General features: G+C 34.7%; 1 protein-coding gene across 8 annotated transcripts in view; it reads left to right on the top strand.

The window, feature by feature from the left end:
* Positions 1-13,325, top strand: part of REDIC1 (regulator of DNA class I crossover intermediates 1) — a 172,892-nt gene that overhangs the window by 77,612 nt on the left and 81,955 nt on the right. For all 8 annotated transcript variants that reach the window (XR_011609238.1, XR_011609237.1, XR_011609239.1 and 5 more), the window contains one exon: positions 8,185-8,267. Coding sequence is in view for 5 of the 8 variants with exons in the window: in XM_071071892.1 (XP_070927993.1) it covers positions 8,185-8,267 (83 nt within the window). In the remaining 3 variants the exon portion in view is untranslated. The remainder of the gene's footprint in view (positions 1-8,184; positions 8,268-13,325) is intronic.

The raw sequence follows: 13,325 nt of genomic DNA, 5'->3' as shown, positions 1-13,325 counted from the left end.
CCTTGTTTGCCAATGATGTGGTCTTATATTTAGAAAAACCTAAAGACTCCATCAAAAACCTATTAGAATTGATAAACAAAATCAGTAAAGTTGCAGGAGGCAAAATCATCGTACAAAATTCAGTAGCATTTTTATATGCCAACAGTGAACAGTCTGAAAAAAATTTTTTTAAGTAGTTCCATTTACTGTAGCCACAAATAAAGTTAAGTACCTAGGAATTAACCAAAGAAGTGAAAGAGCTCAATAATAAAACTGTAAAACACCGATGAAAGACACTGAAGAGGACACCAAAACATGGAAAGATATTCCCTGTTCATGGATTAGAAGAATCAATATTGTTTATAATGTCCATACTACCTGAAGCAATCTACATATTCAATGTAATCCCTATCAAAATACGAATGACATTATTAACAGAAATTGAAAAACTAATCCCAAAATTTACATGGAACCATGAAAGACCAAGAATAGCTGAAGTTATCCTAAGCAAAAGAAACAAAACTGAAGGAATAGCATTACCTTACTTCAAATTATACTGCAGAATTATAGTAACCAAAACAGCATGGTACCAGCATAAAACAGACACATAGACCAATGGAACAGAATAGAGAACCCAGAAACAATTCCACACATTTCCAATGAATTCATTTTTGATAGAGGTGCCAAGAACATGCACTGGGAAAAGACAGTCTCTTCAATGAATGTTGCAGGGAAAACTGGATATCTGTATGCAGAAGAATGAAACTAGACCCCTATCTCTCACCATGTACAAAAATCAAAGCAAAATGGATTAAAGACTTAAATCTAAGACCTTGAACTATGGAACTACCACAAGAAAACACTGAGGAAATTCCCCAGGACATTCGTTTGAGTAAAAATTTCTGGAATAATAACAAGCATAGGGAACCAAAGCAAAAATGGTAAATGGGATCACATCAAGTTAAAAAGTTTCTACACAATAAAGGAAACAATCAGTAAAGAGACAACCCATAATGGGAGAAAATATTTGCAAATTACCCATCTGGCAAGGGATTAATATAATATATAAGGAGTTTAAACAACTGTATAGAAAAAAATCTAATAATCTCAAGAAGAAATAGGCCACATATTTGAATAGACATTTTTCAAAAGAGACATACACATGGAAGGGGCATGTGAAAAAGTACTCAACATCATTGATCATCAAAGAAATGCAAATCAAAAGTAAAGTGAGATATCATCTCACCTCGGTTAAAATGACATATCCCAAAGACAGGCAATAACAAACGCTGGTGAGGATATGGAGAGACGGAACCCTTATACACTATCGATGGTAACATTAATTAGTACAACCACTATGGAGAATAGTTTGGAGGTTCCTCAAAAAACTAGCAATAGAGCTACCATGTGATCAAGCAATCCCACTGCTGGATATATACCCAAAAGAAAGGAAATCAGTATATTAGAGAGATACCTGCACTCCCATGTTTGTTGCAGCACTGTTCGTGATAGCCAAGATTTGGAAGCAACCTAAGTGTCCATCACAAAATGAATCGCTAAAGAAAATGTGTTAATTAAACACAATCTAATAATCTAATTATATGTAATCTAATAATGATAATAATTATTATTTTATAATGTTTAATTTCTTGAGAAGTTACACCCCTCTCATTTTTTTAAAAAGGTTTTTTTCTGGTTATTCTTGATTACTTTTTCATATAACCTTTAAAATCAACTTGCCTAACTCCAGAAAATATCATAAAAAAAGAATAATCCTGTCATTTGCAACAGCATGGATGGAACTGGAGGTTATTATGTTAAGTGAAACAAGCCAGGCCCAGAAAGACAACACATGTTCTCACTTATTTGTGGGATCTAAAAATCAAAGCAATTGAACTCATGGAAATAAGAGGGTAGAATAATGGTTACTGGAGGCTAGAAAGGGTAGTGGTGGGGTTGGGAGGGTGGTGATGGTTAATAGGTACAAAAATTTTAATTAGAAAGAATGAATAAGACCTAGTATTTGCTAGCACAGCAAGGTAGCTATAGTGAATAAAAATTGAATTGTACATTTTAAAATAACGAAAACAATATAATTAGATAACACAAAGGATGAATGCTTTAGGGGATGAATACCCCAGTTTTCATGTGATTATTATACATTGTATCCCTGTATCAAAACATCTCATATACCCCGTAAATATATGCACCTACTATGTATCCATAAAAATTAAAAAGTAAAAGCATGTATATTTTGATATGTGGCAAATGTTTTCTTCTAGTTTAATGTTGGTTTTTGATTTATTTTGTTTAGTCTTTGCATATAGTGTCTCTTGCTTTGCAGAAGGTTTATCTTCTTTATGTAGTTAAATTGATCAATTTTTTCTTTTATTTCTGGATTTAGACTCTCCAGACTCTCCACACTTCCAAGTTACAAAAGAACATACCATATTTTCTTCTAGTATTAGTATGCTTTTATATTTTTAAATTTAGTTCTTTAATCCATTTGGATTTTGAGTTGATTTAAGGCATGAGGTTTCTATCAGTCCAAGGTTTTGTTTGTTTGTTTGTTTTTGAGACGGAGTCTGGCTCTGTCGGCCAGGCTGGAGTGCAGTGGCGCAATCTCAGCTCACTGCAAGGTCCGCCTCCCAGGTTCACGCCATTCTTCTGCTACCACGCCTGGCTAATTTTTTACATTTTTTTAGTGGAGACGGAGTTTCACCATGTTAGCCAGGATGGCCGCGATCTCCTGACCTCGTGATCCCCCTGCCTCGTCCTCCCAAGGTGCTGGGATTACAGGCATGGGCCGCCGCGCCCAGCCAAGTTTTAAAAATACATCTTTTCCCTAGGTATTTGTGATACTACCTTTTTTATATAATAACTTTTCATATGTAGCTAACCTATTGTGTGGGTTTCTTAATTGTTTCATTGATCTTTCCTAATCTTCATGTGCCAATACCATACCGCTTTTTAAAAATCATCTTTTTATAAATGTTTAATTTCTTGAAGAATTACATGCCTCTTTGCACTTTTTAAAAAGTTTTTTCTGGTTATTGTTGGATTGCTTTTTCATATAACGTTTAAAATCAACTTAAGTCCAAAAGAAAAGTTTTAATTTTTATTAGGAAACTGTTAACTGTGTTAGTTTAGTGTGAATTATTATCCTAATAATGTTGAGTAGTCTATCTAAGAACATAAGATGTCCTTTCATTAATTCAGTCTAGTTTTTTATATTTAGTAGTTGCTTAAAATACCTTCAAGCACTTTCCTGAAGTCTTCCTCACATAGATTCTGCATGTTTCTTTTTAGATTTATCTGTAGTGCCTTCTGACACACACACACACACACACACACACACACACACACACACACACACAGCTACTTTAGCATGAATATATATCCTGTGTTTCTGTATTAAGTAAGGTTCTGAATTTGGGGCTTAGGCTCGTGTGTGTGTGTGTGTGTGTGTGTGTGTGTGTTTTGCCAATAGCTTTTTTTTTCTTGTGAGGTGTTTTTGATGAATCAGTAATTTGGGAGAAAGTGATTCTTAGCATCTATGGGATCTATGGGAATGATTATTAATTTTTATTCATATGTCTTTTTGCATTATTGTTGCAAAAAAGCATGCAACATAACATTTATCCTCTCAACAGTTTCCAGGTGTACAATACAATATTGTCAACCACATGCACATTGTTGTGTAACAGACCCTCGTCCTGTCTCTCACACTCCCTAAACAACAATTTCCTACTTGCCACTCTCCCCAGCCCCTGACCGTTACCATTTTACCTTCTGTTTCTATATTCTACTTATATACCTAGTAGGTGAAATCATGTAGTATTTATCTTTTTTATAATGGCTTGTTTCACTTAACATAATGTCCTTGAGTTTCATCCACATTGTAGTATATAACAAGATTTCCTTCTTTTTCATTGCTGAATAGTATTCAATTGTATGCATATACCATATTTTCTTTATCCATTCTTTCATTGATTGTCATTTAGGTTGTTTCTGACTCTTGGCTATTGTGAATAATGCTGCAATGAACATAAGTATGCAAATATCTCTTCTAGGTCCTGCTTTCAGTTATTTTAGATATATATTCAGAAGTTATATTTCTGGATTATATAGTAGTTCTATTTTTATTTTTTTGAGAAATCTTCATACCATTTTCCGTAGTTGCTGCACCATTTTACATTCCCACCAGCAGTTCAGAAAGGTTCCAGTTTTTCTACATCCTTGCCAATATTTGTTATTTTTTGTTTTTTTCTGACAGTGGTCACCCTAAGAGGTGTGAGGTGATACTTCATTTTGATATAGATCTTTTTTTTTTTTTTTTTTGAGACGGAGTCTCACTCTGTCACCCAGGCTGGAGTGCAGTCGCCGGATCTCAGCTCAGTGCAAGCTCCGCCTCCCGGGTTTATGCCATTCTCCTGCCTCAGCCTCCCGAGTAGCTGGGACTACAGGCGCCCGCCACCTCGCCTGGCTAGTTTTTTGTATTTTTTTTTTTTTTTTTTTTTTTTTTTTTTTTTTTTTTTTAGTAGAGACGGGGTTTCACTGTGTTAACCAGGATGGTCTCGATTCCTGACCTCGTGATGAGCCCGTCTCGGCCTCCCAAAGTGCTGGGATTACAGGCTTGAGCCACCGCGCCCGGCCCGATATAGATCTTTTTAAATGGTGAATTTTACTAATGGATTTTGTGATTTGGACCATCTTAGCATTCCTATAGTAAATTCCACCAAGTCCTGCTGTGTTGTGATTCTTTGTTCTTCTTTTTATTCTGTTCTTTTTAAAAAATTTAATACTTTTTTAGTGTAAGGTTTTCGTATTGATATTCATAAGTGAGATTTTCCTGTAGAGAGAGAATGTGTGTATGTGTGTGCAATCTTTATCAGATTTTGATATTGATGTTATACCAGATACAGAAAAGTTTTTAAATGTACATACAGGCAAAAATTGAGGCTATTTGGAAGCCTTCTTGAAACTTGAATCTTTTGCTTCTTCTCTATCCCAATTTCACTGCTTTATTGCAGGTCATAATCACTTCACACCTAGATTATTCAGTTAATCATCTAACTGACTTGATTTCATTGTCTCACCTCTCTTTAATGCATCCTTAGGTAACATCATGGACAATCTAAAATGTACCTCCATTAATGTTTAGAAATATTTGCACATTCTTTTCCCTCTATCCCACATGTTAGTTTTTCATCTTGTCTCTGAAAATTGTTTATTCATCATTCAAAACCTATTCTTTGTACTTGTGTTTTCTCTAAATTGTCACCAAATCTCTTTCCCTAGGGTTCATCACACTTAGCCGCCTACTACTTTTGTATCTTCTATGATGTCACATCTTATTTTGTGACTTAAAAAATGTGTATCTTTCTCCACTACAAGATTCTGAACACTTTGAGGGCTCTGACCTTGTGTCCTTAATAACTATCACAGTGCCTTACATAAAGTAGTTACTCAATAAGTAGTTTTTTTTTTAAGTTTTAAAAAAATTTTTACCACAAATTATTGGGGTAAAGGTGATATTTGGTTACATGAGAAAGTAGTGGTGATTTGTGAGACTTTGGTGCACCCATCACCCAAGCAGTAAACACTGCACCATATTTGTAGTCTTTTATCCCTCTCCCTCTTTCCACTCTTTCCCCCAAGTTCCCAAAGTCCATTGTATCATTCTTATGCCTTTGCATCTTCATATCATAGTTCCCACATATCAGTGAGAACATACGATGTTTGGTTTTCCATTCCTGAGTTATTTCACTTAGAATAATAGTTTCCAATCTCATCCAGGTCACTGCAAATACTGTTAATTCCTTCCTTTTTATGGCTGCATTTTTATTCCATCATATATATGTAAATACACACACACACACACACACACACACCCTGCAGTTTCTTCATCCACTCATTGATTGATGGGAGTTTGGGTTGGTTCCATGATTTTGCAATTGTGAAATGTGCTGCTATAATTGTGTGTGGAAGTATCTTTTTTGAATAATGACTTCTTTTCCTCTGGGTAGATACCCAGTAGTGGGACTGCTGGACCAAATGGTAGCCCTACTTTTAATTCTTTAAGGAATTTTCACGCTGTTTTCCATAGCGGCTGTACTAGTTTACATTCCCACCAGCAACGTAGAAGTGTTCTCTGTTCACCAATCCCATGCCAACATCTACTGTTTTTTGATTTTTTGATTATGGCCATTCTTGCAGGAGTAAGGTGATATCACATTATGGTTTTGATTTGCATTTCCCCGATCATTAGTGATATTGAACATTTTTTCATGTGTTTGTTGGCCATTTGTATATCTTCTTTTGAGAATTGTCTATTCATGCCCTTAGCCCACTTTTTTATGAGATTGTTTGTTTTTTTCTTATTGATTTGAGTTCCTTGTAAATTCTGGATATAAGTCCTTTGTCAGATGTATAGATTGTGAAGATTTTCTCCCACTTTGTGGGTTGTCTGTTTACTCTCCTGACTGTTCCTTTTGCCGTGCAAAAGCTCTTTAGTTTAATTAGGTCCCAGCTATATATTTGTTTGATTGCATTTGCTTTTGGGTTCTTGGTCATGAAATCCTTGCCTAAGCCAATGTCTAGAAGGGTTTTTCCCGTGTTATCTTCTAGAATTTTTATAACTTCAGGTCTTAGGTTTAAGTCTGTAATCAATCTTGAGTTGATTTTTCTATAAGGTGAGAGATGAGGATCTCCTACATGTGGCTAGCCAATTATCCCAGCACCATTTGTTGAAAAGGGTATCTTTTCCCCACTTTATGTTTTCATTTGCTTTGTTGAAGATCAGTTGACTGTAAGTATTTGGGTTTATTTCCGGGTTCCCTATTCTGTTCCATTGGTCTATGTGCCTTTTTTTATACCAGTACCATGCACATTCCATGTTCATGGATGGGTAGAATCAATATTGTGGAAATGACCATACTGCCAAAAGCAATCTATGAATTCAATGCAATCTCATCAAAATACCACCATCATTCTTCACAGAATTAGAAAAAACAACTCTAAAATCTATATGGAACCAAAAAAGAGCCCGCATAGCCAAAGCAAGACTAAACGAAAATAACAAATCTGAACACATCACACTACCTGATTTCAAACTATACTATAAGGCCATGGTCACCAAAACAAGTGTTTATTTGTACTTATTTTCATTTGCATGCCCTTTCCTGTACTGTTAAAGATGAGAACATTCATTCAGCAGACAAATTTCTTCCTTTCTGATGACTGTGGATTTACAGTACTTATGGACTGAATGAACCTTGTTGGTGAAATGAGGGTGAAATGCCCTTAAATTACGTTGTTAGTAGTAATATTCTACCCTTCATTTTTGTGCACTCTACTTTCTGTTGTCAGGGAGAAACCTGCTTTGTGGGGGTATAAATTTCCTTCTAGAATGATGAAATAAGGGTATCAGAGTTCAGCTAAGTTCTCTCTGCCTCTCAGTTGACTGAAGCTAGATGCTGTTACAGAGAGCATTAGTCCTGGCCTGAGGTGCTCGTGGTTTATTGCATATAGGAGGGTATGTGATCTGGTATGTGTTGTTGTTTCATGTTCTGCAGCCTTTTGCTTCTCTTGATAGCAGACTCATTTTCATAAACAAGGTAACAGGAGTGGTTGAAGCTACGGTTGCTCTTTATCATTTATACATAGTAGGGATTCATGACCTACATCTCAATCCCATTTTAAAACTTTACTTGCAATTGTAAAATAGTAATATTAAGCAGATAATGAAAATTTATCAAACTGGATGCTTTGAATAGGTTTTATTCACAGCATTTGATTGCATAGTAAACTTTCATTTACTAGATTGGCAAATGTTTGATGCCTTAGGACTTAATAACTTGGTTTTTTCTTCCTTCCCTCAGGTTAACACTTTATTTGTTCATAAAATATAATTCACATGTTGGAAAAATCAATCCAAGTTTCTTTATTCTGTTTTCTTCACTTACATTATATACCCTTATTTCATTTGTAGCTACACATTTTTTAAGGGTAAAATAAACCCATAAATCCTGTCAGAATTGTAAGGTGCTAAATATCCACAATTTTAACTAATTTTGGTACATTTTAAAGTGTTGTATGTTGTTATCTAAATTTGTTTTATCAGCAGATATCTTCTACTTGGCATATGTATGTTGTAGAGTATTCATAAATACCATTATTCATGTATTAAACCTTTATTTTCAGCTCTTGATTCTGCACAGAGTAGTTGGTCTACCAGTTACTCTCCAAGACCAACCGACAGCTGTTTCAGTTCTAGTTCAGATGTGGTAAGTTATGCTTGTTTCACCTATTAATATATGTTATATTAATTAATAATTATTTGTTTTTCTCATAGTTTACCTTATAAAAATGTTGAGTCAAATAGTGTAAGTAAAAATTAATATAAACAAAAAAGTAAACAAAAATATATACAACTATTTAAAAATATGCAAAAGAAAAATGTAAACAAAAATGTAAAATAAAAATGTAAATGAGTACCATTCTTCACATTTGTAAAGATAATGCTTTTACTGCCATTTACAAAACACCTTTTATCCTTTTATCAGGATACATTATATATATACACATATATATACACATACACATAAACACACACACACATTATGTGTGTACAGTTTATCTTTGAACATTGCAGGGTTTAGGGATGCTGCTCAGTCAGAAATCTGAATAAAATGTTTGACTCTGCAAAACTTAACTACTAATAGCCTACTGTTGGCCAGAATCCTTACTGATAACATAAACAGTTGATTAACACATATTTTGTATGTTGTACATATTATATACTGTATTTATACAATAAAGTAAGCTAAAGAAAAGAAAATATTAATATCTTAAGAAAGAGAAGATATATTTACTATTCATTAAGTAGGAATAGATCATCATAAAAGTCGCAGTCCTCATCATCTTCATGTTGAGTAGGCTGAGGAGGAGAAGGGAGAGGCAGAGTTGGTCTTGCTGTCTCATTGGTAGCAGAGGCAGAAGAGGTGGAGGAGGTAGAATAGGGGACAGGAGAGGCAGGCGCACTTGGTGTAACTTTATGGCAATACATCATTATTTCTTTCTGAGTTTTGATTTTTCGTTTCTCTAAAAATGTTTTTACATGGTACCAATCCTTCTTCTACTGTTTACTTTAGCTTCAGAGCCTGTATCATAGAAAGATCTGTGTCATAAAGAAGTCAAAAGAGGTCAACACTTTTGCCAGATTGTCTAATGTCAGAGTTTTCTGGCACTGCTTCTTTTATGTCTTCTTCCTTGTCGTCTGTAACTGGTTCTTAAGTACTCATCTCCATCAAGTTGTCTTCTGTTAATTCCTCTGGAGGGTATCTATTAGCTCTTTAGTTTTTGTAAGCTCCATATTTTGAAACCCTTCACCTTTCACCTTTTTTGCCATATCTACAATCTCTTTCATGATTTTCTTGATTAGCTCTTGTAAATCCTATGAAGTCATGTTCTATATCTAGAACAGTTTTCTCCTGCAGGGATTTCTTTTCTGAGTCTTGATGACTTTCATGGCTTTTTCTATAACAGTAATGGCATGTTCAATGGTATAATCCTTCCAAACTTTTATGATGTTCTCTCTCCTGGATTCTCTTCCATTGCATTGGCTACCCTTTCCATAGAGCACAATGTATAATGAACCTTAAAGGTCAGTGTGACTCCCTGATCTAGGGACTGAATTAGAGATGTTGTACTTCAAAACATATAAACTACTTTGACGCCTTTGGTATTGAACTCATGGAATGCTGGGTGACCTGGGGCATTATCAATATCAAAATAACTTTAAAAGGCAGTCCGTTACTGGCAAAGCACTTACTGACTTCAGGGACAAAGCACTGATGGAATCAATTCAGAAAAAGCGTTTTTGTTTTCCAGGCCTTCTTGTTGTATTACTGAGAGACTGGCAATTGGTGTTTATCCTTCCCTTCAAAACTTGAAGGCGAGCAGCTTTATAGAAAAGGGCAATCTTTGTCATAAACCTGACTGCATTTGCACAAAGCAGTAGAGTTAGCCTATCCCATCCTGCCTTAAATCCTGGTGCTTGCTTCTCTTCCTAATAAATATCCTATGTGGCATGTTTTTTTGTTTTTTTTTTTTCCTGAAATAGGGCACTTTTGTCTCCATTAAAAACTTGTTTAGGCAGATATCCATTTTCCTCAGTGATTTCCTTTAAAGGCATCTGGGAATGTATCTGCTGCTTCTTGGTCTGCAGAAGCTGCTTCCCCTATTACCTTGATATTTTTTAAGCCAAAGCTCTTTCTAAAATTATCAAACCATCTTTTGCTGGCATTAAATTCTCCAGCATTAGATCTTTCAGCTTCCTTTTGCTTTAAGTTGTCATAGAATGGCTTCACTTTTTCTTGAATCACATTAGCGTCTAAAAGTATGCCTTTGTCATAGCAATCCTGCACCCACATAAAAGCTACATTTTTAAAACAACGTAAAAAGGCATTTCACAAAAGTACATTTGCCTTCACAACTTTCCTTTTCTTTCTTTTTTAAAAGAACTATACTTAGATTTAGCTTTTACTTGTGTATATGTAAACTCATGCACATGAGGCCTTAGAAATTCTAAGGAAGAGATGACTGTCCTTCAATAGCACGTTCTCAACACTATATTACAGTGTTCTCTATTTGTTAACTAGTTCCATTCCCTGAAAGAAAAGACCAAATAATGCATCTCCAAAGGATCCTGCTTATAATTACATTTTAAATGTATATGCATAAACATATTATAATAAGTACTTATGAACAAAGGTAAGAAATATCAGTTAACCAGGCATGATGGTTCCTGCTTGTAATCCCAGCATTTTGGGAGACTGAGGTGGGCAATTGCTTGAGCCCAGGAGTTCGTGACCAGCCTGGACAACATGGCCAAAGCAAATACAAAAAGTTAGTCAGACATGGTGGTGTGTGCCTGTGGTCCCAGTTACTGGGGAGGCTGAGGTGGAAGAATCACCTGAGCCTGGGAGGTTGAGGTCACATTGAGCCATGATTGTGCCACTGCACTCCAGCCCAGGCAATGGAGTGAGACCCTGTCTCAAAAAAAAAAAAAAAAAAAAAAAAAAAAAAAATCACCAATAACATGTTATCAACACTAGATTACAAGGTTATCTATTTGTTAAACAGTTGAATTCTCTGAAAGAATATAACTCAAATTGCTTCACTAAAGAAGCATGCTTAGATTTACCTTTTATTTATTTTTTGTTGATGTATAATATTTATACATACTTAATCAGGTATATATGATGTTTTGTTACATGACTCGAATGTGTAATGATCAAGCCAGAATATTTAGGATATCTATCACCTTGAGTATTTATTTCTCTGTGTTGGGACCGTTTTAAGACATAGCTACTAGCTATTTTGAAATATACATTTGTTTTTAACTGTAGTTATCCTACTCTGCTATTAAACATTAGAACTTATTCCTTCTATCTAACTGTGTGTTTGTACCCATTAACCAACCTCTCTTCATCCCTCCCACCCCCTGACAATGACACCTTTCCCAGTCCCTGGTATCTATCATTCTACTCTCAACCTGCATGAGATCAACTTTTTTAGTTCCCATATGTGAGTGAGAACATGTCATATTTGTCCTTCTGTACATGGTCCTTATGCTGGGTTTATGTATCTTAAAATGGCGAGAAACTGCAGCTGCAGACCCCAGTTTATAGTACATACCAAGCAGTTCAAGCAATTAATTAATGCCATGACTTTTCTCTGCTTCTTGGGAGCACTTCCAGCATCACTAGTGGCATTTCATGTGGCTCCTTGGATGTTATTCAAGGTGTATGTTACTGCACTAAACATAGTGAAAAATATGCAAGAACCACAAGAGATCACTTTTTACTACAATATGCAATTTACCAGAGAGACCGCAACAGCAACAAGAGGTGGCTATGAAATTATTACAGTAGTACAGTATGTGCTACAGTTAGTTTTATGCAGTCATGATTTAATACTGAATATTTGTTTACATTTCTGTATGTTTATTTACATTTGTCTTGGTTGTAAATGGTGCCACTTATGGCCATGTTTGTGTGCAAAAGTTTTGATAAATTTTAACTTTGCATAATAGATCCGTGTATATTTTACAGTAGTAAATTATAAAGTAAATTAGTATCTACAGATATTTTATGCATTCATGATATACTTAACTTTTTCTTATTTTCTGAGTTTTTTCAAATTGTCACGAATCTCTAAAAAGTTTTCTAATGTATTTATTGAAGAAAAATGCACATATAATTGGACCTGTGCAGTTCAAACCTATGTTGTTCAAGGGTCAACTGTGTATACACACATGATATATAATATATAAAAATATATAGAGATACATTTTCTTTCTTTTAAGAGGCTTTTTAAAAGAACCCATTAATAATAATTGGAAATGTAAAATAACCAATAATATGTTCAAAAATAAACTCTTCACATTTAGATGAAAACTGTAAAATGTTATTGAAAACTGCAACCTGAATAATTGGAGTGACATAGTATATTCTGAGTAGAAATGCTCCATTGCTGGTAAATCACATGTTTAAATGGAATTCTCCTCCATTCATTCTTTCATCTTCATTTTGTTTACCTTTTGTCTCTAATTCACCATCCAAGCAACTCTTGCTAAAGACACCAATGACTTCTATGTTGTTAAATTCATTGGATACTTTTGAATCTATCTCATAAGAACTCCTAATATTGGTATAAATTATTATTTTATTTTTTAAAAAACAATTTTAACTCTTTGCTTTTGTGATAACACACTATCTTGTTTGTCTTCGTGTTTCTCTGAATGCTACTTCATGCCTTTGTCTACTTTTCCTCTACCCCCCATATAAATGTTGTAAAGTTTAGGATTTGACATAGGACAATCTTCTTCTGTTAACCTACATTCTAAACCCTAGGTGATGTTATACACTCCAATGAATTTTGTGCTATCTGCATGATGACAGTTCTTAACTTTAAACTTTAGCCCTCATCTTTATTTAGATGTCCAATTTTCCGTTGAACATATCTTTGATATTTCATAAAAATCTCCATTTTCTTCATACCTCAAATTGAATATCCCCTGGTTCTCCACAAATGAGTTTTTCTGACATTTCCTATATCAGTAGATACCTTTTCTGTCCACCCACATGATCATGTCAGAAACTTAGTACTTAACTTTGTCCTTTCTTTCGCTGTCTCATCTACCTCATTCAACCAGATTCCTTCTGTCACTTCATCCAATCAAGTCAATATTTTGTCTTGAACTACTGTGGTTGTTTCCTAAGAAATCTGTCTGCTATCACACTTGCCCCACTTTCTTCTAGTTAGCAACTCTCACGATC

Source organism: Macaca nemestrina, chromosome 10 (genome assembly GCF_043159975.1).
Source record: "Macaca nemestrina isolate mMacNem1 chromosome 10, mMacNem.hap1, whole genome shotgun sequence".
NCBI classification, from domain to species: domain Eukaryota; kingdom Metazoa; phylum Chordata; class Mammalia; order Primates; family Cercopithecidae; genus Macaca; species Macaca nemestrina.
The sequence above is the reverse complement of the archived record's forward strand: the minus strand, read 5'-3'. Positions and strand labels throughout refer to the sequence as shown.